Raw genomic sequence first — 12,782 nt, 5'->3', positions numbered from 1 at the left:
GACATTTCTCAAGATGATCCTAGTGGCTTCCACCTTGGAGCAACCACCCTGGTGCACAACACTCCTGTAATTCTCTAGTACCCCCACGAGAGTCTTCCCAACACTACAGACCTTCTCACTCACAGCGGGGGCAGTGTCAGGCATCCAAATCCCAAACAACGCAACCTCGCAATTTGCCTCCTGTAGTCTTAGAATTTGGATGCTTGCAGCTGCCTTCATAGTTTATGGTCATTCTTAGAGAGGCACGGCATCCAACAACTAGAGCCTTCCATGCAGCTCAATAGAAAAGATTTGTTATACTGAATGGCTCACCAACAAAAATAAAGGCTAGTATACACTTCCATATGACTGCACCATGCTGCAATTGCAGCATACCTGCAAAATCGATAGCATCAGTCACTTTTCCACATACCGGTCATTAAAGCTTTCATGGAAGGGCTTGAAAGAATAATTTCTCCACAAGCAGCCAGTCCTACCTTGGAATTTAAATGTGGTACTATCAGGACTGATGTCCACTCCTTTAAAACCTTTGTATTCCTGCCCCCTGTTGTGGAAGGTTGCTTTTCTAGTAGCTATCATATCATTAAGAAGAGTTAGTGAGATGCAAGCCCTCACAATAGAAGTGTACTTTTAAGTTTTCCAAGACAAGGTATGACTATTGACAAATCCAAAGTTTCTTCCAAAAGTCAATTTCCCTTTTCACTAAAATCAAACACTTGACCTCCCTGTGTGTTTTTTCCAAAACCAGAGAAAGTTGTTGTAGAAAGGGCACGTCACACACTTGATGTTAAAAGGGCATTAATGTATTACATTGATAGGACTAAATCTTTTAGGAAAACACAACAGTTATTTGTTGTTTTCTCCAACCGTAGAAATGGAAACGCAATTTCGAAAGCAGGAATTGTGCGATGGATAGAAAAATGTCTACAGATATATTGCATAAAAGCAAAATGTACATTACCTTCAGTTCCGGCAGGCACATTCCATTAGAAAGATAGTGCTTCTGTGGGCTTTTTAGGGAACATTCCGTTAGCTGATATTTATAAGGCAGTTGCATGGACTAATCCACATACTTTTACTAAACACTAGTGTGTTAATGTCCAAGGAAGACAACAAGCTCTTGTTGGTCACAGTGTTAAGAACTTCATTCCATACATCTGCAGCATCTGATGCCTGAGGCCACCACGGGAGAAAAACTGCTTCACACTCAAAGCATAGCATGTGTAGCTGCAACCAACGTATGCCACAAATGGAGTGTGTTACTTACTTTGTAAGCATTTGTTCATAGCGTATAGTACTGCAGATTACTCCAGTGTTTGAGCTTTCCTAGATTCACATGCCTGAATAGATTCCCCGTCGTCGAGATGGGAGTCCCCGCTATAAAAAAAACCAATGCTTAGATAAGTACAAAACAGAAAAAGAGGCCTAGGCACATTTCCATTTTGCAACCCATAACTCTCGTTATGTAAAAGAGACCAAAGTTTTCTCTGAACCGATTGTAACCTCTCACCCTGTAGAACACTCTTGAGAGAACCTTTTGCCCCTCAGATCTTCTACCGCACGTTGTGCTAGGGAGTCTCCTTTGAGCTCTGCTCAAAATCTTCTCTTTCTACTTGAGATTTGGAACTTTTTTCTGTGGATTTCATCTGATTTTATAATCTTTATTGCTGCCTACTAGTCCATTCTTCTGAGAATGTCTGGAAAGGAGTAAAAGGGTTTATTTAGAGCCTGTGCCACTTGTTCCAAGAAGAGGATCTACACTGAACACCCTTGTGCTCATTGTATTTACTGTCTTTATCCTGACCATCAAGTTAAAGACTGTAAGGTATGTCGTACCTTTTCAAGTAAAACCCTGAGGGATCGTGAAGGGCGCCTTTTGATATGGCTTCAAAAGCTATAGACCAGAAAGGAGGTAATGCCCAGTGATAGTGATGAGGCATCCTCTTCTTCATCTAGGAGATCTCAAAAGAGAAAGAAATCTACTCATGCTCATTCCTCAGAGGAATGTCCTGAGAAGGCCCTCAAAAAGACCACTCAAGGGGCTTCTGGGCGCAGTCCCTCAAAATCTCTTCAAGCTAAAGTAAAGAAGAGTAAGGGGCATGCTTCGGGTGGGAAAAACCTACAAAAGCCTTCAGAATCACCCCCTCAAGTCAAGCAATACTTCAGGAAGCCTTCCTCAATGCCTCCTGAGGTAATATCAGCAAAAACTGCATCGTCGACGAAGAAATCTTTGTTGTTGATGACGAAGACTGAGGTAAAGTTAATACCGAAGAAGCCTTCACTGCCTGTGATGGTTGGCTCTCCGTTGACAGCGTCACCTTCGACAGTTTCGACGCAGATAGCATCGATGACGGCGTAGACGACGACTTCATCAACGACGACAACCGCTTCGATGACGGGATCGTCAACGACGACGACGGGATCGTCGACGGCAACGATGACGGTAACTACGTCGTTGACGACGGATAAGGCATTGAGGTTGTTGTCAACGGCTGCATCGACGACGATGGTGTCGTCGGTGATCTCGATGGTCATCTCTTCGATGGGCTCGTCAACGAGGGAAAAAACACCAGAAAAGCTGGAAGTTGCCAGGAAGAGGAGGATTACGCAAGAAATCACCTCACCAAGCAAGATTACAGCTCTTGTGCCATCACGCCTGCTAGAAGAGCAGGATTAAGAGGAGGAGGAGGAGGAGGAGGAGGATGAAGGCCCCTTTGGCTACGCGAGTAGCCCCTCACAATTGCATGTAAAGTGCCAGGAGGATGACTTTGAGGAGGAGTACGGAGAGTATCAATATCCTCCTCAACAACATTTTCGCCAGGGCTACTAGGAGGACATGGTTGGCATGCCGTCTTCCTTAGTAATGGATCTGCAGTTTATGCTGGCGGACTACAGAAAGAGGTTCCCACCAACTCCAGCCTCGCAAGAGGTGCCGTTAGTTGCTCACGCCCACGCTCCATTCCTACTACTCCAGTTAGAAGCAGGGAGTTACTGCCAGAGCCCTTGCCTAGATCAGCACAGCCAATACCTCAACAGGATCCAATCACCACGGATGATGACCAAGAGGAGGGAGAGATAATGGACCCTAACAAGGAATGGAATGATTACCTTATTCCATTGCCTTCTTCTCCCTTTCCAGTGCCTATTGATTCTCCACCGGAGGACATCGGCGGGTTCCATAATTTAATAGAAAGCTGCAAAGCGGTTTGAACTTCCGATGTCAACTACCCAGACGGAGTCTTTCTAGTATGATTTCAAGGAGCCATACCGGAAATCAGTTTGTGCTATTCCGATCGTTAGCCATGTTTGGGAAGAAGGCCTGAAGGTCATGCAGACACCGGCGGCAGTCACACCGGTACTCGCCAGACTGGAGAAGAAATATAAAGCTCCTTTGGACGCTCCAGATTGTTTAGTGGGCCATCCCAAACCGAACTCTGTTATATCCCATCGGCTCAACAGAAATCGAAAAATCCGTCTGCTCCTATTACAACGCCTCCTGACAGAGAGGGTAGGCGCTTGGATAATGCAGGAAAAAGGTTTTCTTCCATGTCTGCTCTTCTAGTTAAAGCCGCAAATGCCCTTGTCATTCTGGGCAGGTACGATAGGCAAATGTGGTGTGACCTGACACCTTACATAGACCTGATTCCTGAGGATAGTAGACAAGAGGTCAAGAAGATCCTTCAGGAGGGAGAAAGGGCTTCGGCTGAAGTCATTGATTGCGCGATGGACATCGCAACCACGGCCTTCAGATCGCTTGGAGGGGCGGCGGTTTTACGCCGTCAAGGATGGGTGAGGGCAACAGCTTTCAGACCGGAGGTCTAAAATATGTTATGTTATGTTATGTTATGTTATTTTAATTTATTGAGCGCACAGCTACTCGGAAGTGTCCCGGCGCTAACAACAAACAAGGCGGCCAAACTACAGATATCCATCAAAATAGCAATGTCTTCAGGGATTTACGAAACAAGTGCGGATCACAAATAGCCCTCAAAGACAAGGGAAGAGAGTTCAAAGCGATGCAGGCTCTGCGGGCAAATGAATTGCCCCCCATGCGAACACGCTTAAATTTAGGGGTCTCCATGAGCAACAACGAGGATGACCTCAGCTGTCTCCTAGGGATATAAAAGGAGAATCTGTCCTGCAGATACTTGGGGCCCAAACCATAAAGGGCCTGTTGAACAATGGAAAGCATTTTGAATTTAAGGCGAGATTCAACGGGGAGCCAATGGAGTGTCCGAAGTTGAGCCCGAGCACTTTGCCAGGGGGACAGACCGCCCAGGAGTCTGGCTGCCGAATTTTGGACCACCTGCAGTTTCGTTACAAGGTAGCCCGGGCAGCCTACCAGGAGGGCATTGGCGTAATCGGGGCGGGAGAGAAGCAGAGCACGCACCACCGTCTCTCTGTCCCTAACTGGGAGCAAGGGAAGAAACTTCTTAAGACTCCTCAGAAGCCCAAAGCAAGTGCCAGCAAGTTTTTTTATGTGTGAGGCAAAGTTCAGGTTTTCGTCGAACCAGACGCCAAGATTTTTAACCGCTCCATTGAACGCCGGAGGACAAGGAAAGCCGGAAGGCCAGAGTCCTGCTCTAAATTCAGTGGAGAAAGAGCCAAAAAGCAGGACTTCCGACTTTGCCTCGTTACATTTCAACTGTGCGTTGGCCAGCCACTGGAAAACGGAAGATAGGCATTGATGAGGTCTAACCACCGAGTCGTCCACCTTATTCCAAGTGAACAACAATTGGGTATCATCCGCGTAGGCCATCACTTTAGCCCCCAGAGACTCCGCCAGGAAGACCAGCGGAGTCATATAGATGTTGAAAAGCAGAGGGCTAAGTCATGACCCCTGCGGCACCCCTGTGGTAACCCTCAAAGGGACCGAGGCACATGGGGGAATCCAAACCTGCTGCAACCTGCCCTCCAAAAAAGAGCTGATCCAGAGCAGAGCTTTCCCAGATAATCCGATGTCAGAGAGGCGGTCGAGGAGCATGGCGTGAGGCACCGTGTCGAACGCCGCCGAGAGATCAAGCAGTATTAATGCTGCTCTCCCGCCGGCGTCCAAGCACTCTCGAATGGATTCCGAAACCTCCAACAGAGCGGATTCGGTACTGTAGGAGGCACGGAAGCCAGACTGCGCGGGATGAAGAACACCAGCCACCTCGACAAAATTGGTCAGTTGGAACGTGACCGCCTTCTCACAAACTTTGGCCAAACTAGGCAAAAGCGAGATAGGACGATAGTTTTCAGGGAGCTGCGGATCAAGGGATGGCTTTTTAAGAAGTGGCAGAATTAAAGCATGTTTCCATGCCCTGGGTACATGTGCTACCCTAAGTGAATGGTTGATCAAGAAATTAACCTCAGTATTGACGGTATCTGCCACGTCCGAGAGTAATCTGGCCGCGCACGGATCATTCGGCGATCCAGACTTAAGGGCTTTAAGAATTTTAAGGGAGCTGTATAAATCAATCGGACAGAACTCTGAGAAGCTGCTGATCGGAAAAGCCCTAGGTAGGATGGGGACTAGCTCAGGACTAGCCGACTTCCTTGAAGGTCGAAATGTCTCTTGAATACTAATAATTTTGTCCTTGAAGAAAGATGCCAGAGTGTTACACCAGGTATCGGAGACAGGGGCCACGGCTACCTGGGCACTAGGAGCTAGGAAACTCTGCACTATAGAAAAGATCTCTTTAGAGTTATTTGCCCGTTCAATACGTGCAGCATAGTACAAGCCCTTGGCCTCCCTAATCGCTCTACAGTAGAGTTTTTGTTTGGATCTAAGAAGCACTTTATCAGGGTGTAGGTATCCACCGATACGCCAAGACCTCTCTGCCACTTTGCAGGTGTGTTTAAGATTCCTCAACAAGGGAGTAAACCATGGCTTGGAAGGAGCCTCTCTTCTCAGCTTAACCGGCCCCGCTGCCGACACCGACGCCACAGCACCTAAGATCCACTCATCAAATTGAGTGACATTGACTTCCATGTCTGTGCCAAAGGAGGGCCGAGAGGCATCAAGTGCGAGGCTGAGCTGAGTAGAAACCACCTTCTTTGAGAGGGGCGGGCGTTTACTATTAGTCGGTTTCCAAGAGTCTTGTAAAGGCCAGGAAAAGAAAATAGGGAAATGATCCGACCATGCCACAGGGCGCGGCTTCATGACCGAGGTAGGAAAATTAGTGCCTATCATATCAAGAGTGTGACCACCCTGATGAGTTGGAGACAGGACCAATTGGGGGAGGTTTACGAGATGAAGCGCGTCAAGAAATGCGACAGAATCTGCCTCTTCGCAACAGTCAAGGTGGATATTAACATCCCCAAGGAGAACAAACTTAGAGAACCTCAAGGCGCGCTCAGCCAAAGCCTCGCCAAATGCAGCTAAAAAGTTCGCCGCAGAACCGGGGGGGCGATATATCAGAGAGCCACCAAGAGTGAAATGGGCCGATAGTTGGAGATTAAAATGCAAGACCTCACAATTGCTCCAGAGAGTAGAAGTTTCACTCCGTAAAGTCCAATTGTCTCTGTACCAGATGGCCAGGCCACCCCCTCTGCCAGAGCAGCGATCCACCCGGTGGACTTTAAATCCCGGGGGAGTAGCCATATGGACTAAGGGATTAGAAGAGGCATCAAGCCAAGTCTCGGTCACAAACAGAATGTCCAGTTTGTTATCAGTAATTAAGTCAAACACATCCAAATAATGTTTGTTCACGGATCTTGCATTAATGAGGCAGGCGCAGATGGTGACTGCACTAAAAGTACTATCCACTGAGTCAGGTGCAGTAAGCTCAGGCGAAAAATGAAAAGCACAACTGTCACAGACATAGTCTGAGGAGGGGAGGACGGAGCAGACCTTATCCATAGGGCACCGAGGTGGCTGTAAGGATTTAAGCCACGCAGACGACAGAGACACTGGGCTGGTGGAACGGGCAGAGTGGCATGCCCTATGCCCTGACAGTGCGCTGACGGGCGCAGACGGGCTTGCCTTAAGCGCGCCTTCGGCGCGCTGTCGGCGCGCCCGCTGCGCTCGTCCGCTGCGTTTCCTGACAGTCATCCTATTTAACAGGCGTGGCTGGGCCCGGGGGAACAGCGTGTAACAACTAGAGTGCTGACCGCGCAAAACGCGCGTCGCACTCAAGATGGCCACAGAAAAATGCCCTCACAGCATCCCCCTGTCATTCGCTGTAAGCGGTTAGTTTCCCGCCAGATCCCACAGTGCAAAATCCAGAATAAAATAAAATAAGATCTTGGATCTTCCCTTCAATGGGGAAGCCTTGTTTGGGAAACATGTGGATGATGCGCTACAAAGTATCAAGAAGGATACAGATACCGCAAAGACCCTAGGAACACTGCAGTACCGGAAGGTGCCCTTTCGAGGGGCTAGGGGTAGAGGCCAAACATCATATAGAGGAGGATACCAACAGAGCAGATACCCCTCTTACTCGACTTCTTCTCAGCTATACCGTCAACAGTATGGTCAACGACAGGCAGGGTCTATACAAGACTTGCCCCTAGAGGAAGAGGAGGCCGTCAAGGAAAGGACAACTCCAGAAGACAATGACAACCTTCAGGATCCAGCTACATATATCCCTCTCCCTCTGCAAGTTCTCCTGGGTGGAAGATTTTCATACCATCTTCATCATTGGCAGAAAATGACTATGGACCAATGGGTCCTCAATATAATACAATTCGGACATTCTCTAGAGTTCCTTCAAATCCCCCCTTGTACTCCTCCAACACGTCAAGAGGTCAAGCATCTACCTCCGATGCGTCTGGAGATTCGGGCAATGCTCCGAAAGGGAGCAATGGAACCAGTGCCGATCTCCCAGAGAAGAAGGGGATTTTATTCCCATTTAGTCCGAAAGAATATTCTTCAATGGTGTCCTGTTCTGGACCTGAGATCTGTAAATACTTATCTCAAGAAGCAATCTTTCCAGATGGTTTCCCTCCAAGACATTCTGCTACTCTTAAACCCAGGGGATCATATGACCATCTTAGACCTGCAGGATGCATATTTCCACATCCCCATTCATCCTTTCCACAGGCAGTATCTTCGGTTTGTGGTAGCAGGAGACCATTACCAGTTCAAGGTACTGCCTTTCGGCCTCAAATCAGTCCCAATAATTTTTACAAAATGTCTGGCTCCAGTGGCGGCTTTCCTAAGGAAACAGACACCAGGTGTTTCCCTACCTGGACGCCTGGTTAGTCAAAGCGCCTTCACGAACAACGGCTCAGTCGTCGACAGCGGCATGCGTGGAATTGTTTGTCGAATTGGGTCTGACTCTGAATACGGAGAAGTCATCCCTTCATCCTGCAAGGAACATCACTTTCTTGGGGACGATTCTGGACGTGACAGTAAACAAGGCGTTTCCCTCATTGGAGAGACAACTGAGGCTAATCTCTCTTTCCCAGGCGTTTGCAAAAAGAAAGTGTCTTTCAGTACGCCATTACAAGTCAGTACCAGGAACGATGCCCACTTGCATCCCCCTCGTTCCTTTCTGCCGATTGAAAATGCGTCTGTTGCAGGAACAACTGGATTGGCAATTGTGTCAAGCAGAGGGATCCTTCGACGACATTGTGAAGATCACACCGGCCATGGTTCAAGCAGTGGCGTGGTGGACCCAAAAACTGAATATTTTAGTGGGTCTTTACTTCCTTACCGAGCCAGCTCTGCTGGTGATTACCACTGAGGTATCCCTGGAAGGTTGGGGAGCCTTTCTTCAAGACCTCCAGGTCAGTGGTCAAAGGAAGTTACTGGAACAGAAACTTCACATCAATTTACTAGAACTCAGAGCAGTGGGATTAGCATTGCTGGCTTTCCTGCCGAGAATACAAGGATCTGCTGTACTAATCAGGACAGACAACACAACAGCAATACATTATCTCAACAAACAGGGAGGTACAAGATCACTCTCCCTGTCTTAGGAAGCCCAAAAATATGGGAATGGGCTGTTCAAAATGGAATATCCCTAAAAGCGGAACATCTTCCAGGGGATCAGAATATCAAAGCGGACACTCTGAGCAGGCTCAAATCAACCTGCCACGAGTGGGAGATCAACCAGGATATCCTAGAAAACATCTTCCTAAGATGGGGCGAACCGACAGTGGACCTCTTCGCGACAGCTCAGAACAAAAAATGCCGGTTCTTCGCAAGCTGGCTTCACCAACGGGGATCTTGGGGGAATGTGTTGGTTAGGCGTCTTTGCCTACGTCTTTCCTCCGCTTCCCCTCCTGCCACGCATTCTTACAAAGATCAAGGAGCAGCCATGCAAAATGGTCCTGATAGCCCCATGGTGGCCCAGACAACACTGATTCACGGAGCTTCTTCTACTGTCGGAGGTTTACCCGATTTGCCTTCAACCGATACCTTCTCTCTTGACGATGTCCCAGGGACAAGTGCTTCATCCAGATCCGAATTCACTACGATTAGCAGCCTGGCTCCTGAACACTGCGAAATTCAACAATTAGATATTTCATCGGCATGCAGAGAGATATCATCAAAGGCCAGAGCAGAGAGTACAAACAGAACATATAGGATGAAATGGAAGAGGTTATGTTTATGGTGCCAGGAGTTTAAGATTCAACCTTTGAGGTTAGCAACTCATGAAACTATCCCATATAATCTGCTCTTGGCAAAATCTGGTTTAGCCAATGCTTCTATTAAAGTGTATCTAGCCGCTATATCACGGTACAGAAGAACTTCCTCAGGACCATCGTTGTGGTCCGAAAGAATCATCAAACAATTCATGAAGGGGTTATTTCAAACTTTTCCTCCGATAAAGCCTCCACCACCTCTCTGGCAGTTGAACATTGTATCATCTCAATTAATGAAGCAGCCCTTCGAACCCATTCACAGGGCGGATCTAAAATTCCTATTGTGGAAAGCAGCTCTTCTCATAGCGCTCACTTCGGCCAGGAGAGTTGGGGAGATACAGGCTCTCACTCTACAGGAACCTTTCTTGCAGTTTAAGGAGGACAGGATTGTACTCAGAACTAATCCGAAATTCATGCCAAAAGTGCCAACAGACTTTCATTTGAATGAGCTGCTAATTCTGAAGAGTTTTTCCTCAACCGGCATTGGCAACGGAAAAAGCTCTCAACTCACTAGATGTCCAGCGCTGTCTCAAGTTCTATTTGCAAAAAACAAGACCTTTCCACAAGTCTTCACAACGTTTTGTATCTTTTAGTGCACCCAGTAAGGGTCACTAAATCAAAAGGGAAATTACCCGATGGATTTCCAGTGCAATACAATATTGTCATCAGGCGGCTGGGAAGCCGTTGAATGCACAAGTTTGTGCTCATTCTACGAGAGCAGTGTCCACCTCCATTGCTTTGTTTGCTGGAGTACCTATCCAGGATATCTGCAGGGCGGCTACCTGGAAGAGTACGCACACCTTCAACAGACATTACTGCCTGGATGCGGTCGCTGAGAAGGATGTTACAGTGTGACCAGCGGTACTGAGAAACCTTTTCCAGTGATGGTGAGCCTCTTTTGCATCCCTCCTTCCTTTATTTGTTATACGTTATGTGATCCTTTGAATTTGGAAAGATTCAGTATATATGTATATAATGTGCAGTTTTTCAGTATATATATGATACCTGGGGTCAGGTCTTATGCACTATAAAATGTGCTATGTTTTGCTGCTCGCTATTCCGATTCAGGTCTGTGAATCTATGAAAGCTCCAATGCTGGACTAAGAAAACAAGTTACTTACCTGTAACTTTAGTTCTCCAGTATTGGAAGCTTTCATAGATTCACCCACCCTCCTCCCCTGAGAGGCTCATCTTTGGATTTCTGGCACAAAGGTTATCTAAGGCACAAGTGCTCGAAAATCAGAGGGGCAAAAGGTTCTCTCAGGGGTGTTCTAGAGGGTGAGAGGTTCTGATTGGTTCCGAGAAAACTTTGGTCTCTTTTACATAACAAGAGTTAGGATTGCAAAATGGAAATGGGCCTAGGCCTCTTTTTCTGTTTTGTACTTATCTAAGCATTGCTTTATTTTATATATACTGAGGAATTCCATCTCGACGACGGGGAATGATTCAGGCATGTGAATCTATGAAAGCTTCCAATACTGGAGAACTAAAATTACAGGTAAGTAACTTGTTTTCTTCACATGCACCATCCCGCCTTCCTGGCAGGCATTATCTGGCATTAGATTCCATGTGTAAATCTGCTATATCCAAAGATGTATATATATTATGGCCTTACACATATAATTCTCAATCCTTTATCTTCACATGCACCATCCTCCCTCGTCATCATCGCAGGTTAACAATCTAACAATAGAGCCGTTGAGCTTGCACACTCACTGAAACAGGAGGAGTCCCAACGTCACGTCAGCAACAATCTGCATGAAAAACAAGTTGTAAAGTCCTGTCCCAACACTAGATGGCAGGAGTGTGCTTTGCATGTGAATCTGCAGCACTACACTCTATGAATAGATGCTTACAAGGTAAGTAACATGCTACTTTTCTTTTGTCAAGGAAATGCTAATATTATATTGTGTTTTCTGTAGGAATGAATGACAGGCCAAAGCAAAACCATTTTTTAGAGATCTTATAATTTTGTGGTAGAGGGGCAAAGTTAGTCTGTATGGTTTTCCATGGAATAAAGCTTTGGATATAGCAAGTTGCAAGTAAGTATGGTGTCCTCAACTGTAGTAGATTTATACTGCTAAATAAGTCAACTGTTTGCACAGCATCAAAGGGGGACATAGAAAAAGAAAAGGTCTTAGTGTTGTTGCACATTTTTGTCTTTTCAGTGTACAGCCTCCGAAAGAGGACACAGCACCCCCAAAGCTTGCTGAAAAGACACCAACCAGTGTTAACCAAACTCCCATTGAAACTACAGAATTTCCTCCACTTCCAGAAGGCTTAGAAAAGAAGCCAATTGTACTTAAGTTCAGTGCCATGATAGATGGTATTGCTATTGGAGCTGCTCTCCTGCCTTCATTAAAAGCTGAATATAAGATGGAAAAGATGAAGAGTCATGGCATGACGGGTAACTATGCGAAATTTTGTAAAAACCATATGCATGATAATCCCAAACTTAATACAAGAGAATCAGTACATGACTTTAACTAGGTGTAGTAGTTTCTTAACTTGATGTCAATAACTGAATCATTGGTTTGTAAAAATAAGCCTTGCAAGACATAAGCATATTTCCCTTATGACGACACAAGCAGTTGTCTCTAAGCCCCTTCAGAAAAATGGATTTCTTTAATCTAAACCGTGCCAACGTTTCTGATTTGAAGTCCATCATTTGTAAACAAGAATGTCTAGGTGTAAAGTCAAGAAAATGAACTAAGTCACCTCAGTATGATGTATAAGACTGCTTTTGGTTTTGAGGCAGAACATTGCTTGAGAAGCAAAAATGGTAGTTGTTGTTTCTTAGAGAAGAATTTGGGTCACTTTTGTGTCTTAAAAATATGTAAAGCATTGGCTAACCTTAAATGGCAGGTGATACTCAATATGTGAGAGAGATAATGGCAGTAGCTAATTAGGATCAATATAATTATGCGTTCTTAAACTATTAAACTCCAAATTGTTGATTTTCATAAGCAAGTGTCGGGAAAAAATCCTTCAAGCAGTGCAACTCATTTAATCACCACATCAGCAACAAAAGGGAGTACAAAAAGGTTTATTGTACATGCCAGGCTAGTTCAGCTGGGAGAGTGATGTGCTATGAGAGAAGCACAAGCCAGTCTCTACTTACATACAGTTCAAGTCTACTCTTATAATTCTCATTTTGGCCTAGATCCATATTTAATACAAAGTTCACTATGGAAAAAGTTTCCTGC

At 46.0% G+C, this 12,782-nt stretch overlaps 1 protein-coding gene across 12 annotated transcripts in view; it reads left to right on the top strand.

The window, feature by feature from the left end:
* Positions 1 to 12,782, top strand: part of BLTP1 (bridge-like lipid transfer protein family member 1) — a 1,988,102-nt gene that overhangs the window by 1,191,758 nt on the left and 783,562 nt on the right. For all 12 annotated transcript variants that reach the window (XM_085641559.1, XM_085641555.1, XM_085641564.1 and 9 more), the window contains one exon: positions 11,745 to 11,983. In XM_085641559.1, coding sequence (XP_085497685.1) covers positions 11,745 to 11,983 — 239 coding nt within the window. The remainder of the gene's footprint in view (positions 1 to 11,744; positions 11,984 to 12,782) is intronic.

This window comes from Triturus cristatus, chromosome 2_2 (assembly GCF_964204655.1).
Source record: "Triturus cristatus chromosome 2_2, aTriCri1.1, whole genome shotgun sequence".
NCBI lineage: Eukaryota > Metazoa > Chordata > Amphibia > Caudata > Salamandridae > Triturus > Triturus cristatus.
Note: the sequence above shows the minus strand (reverse complement) of the source record. Positions and strands in the feature narration are given on the sequence as shown.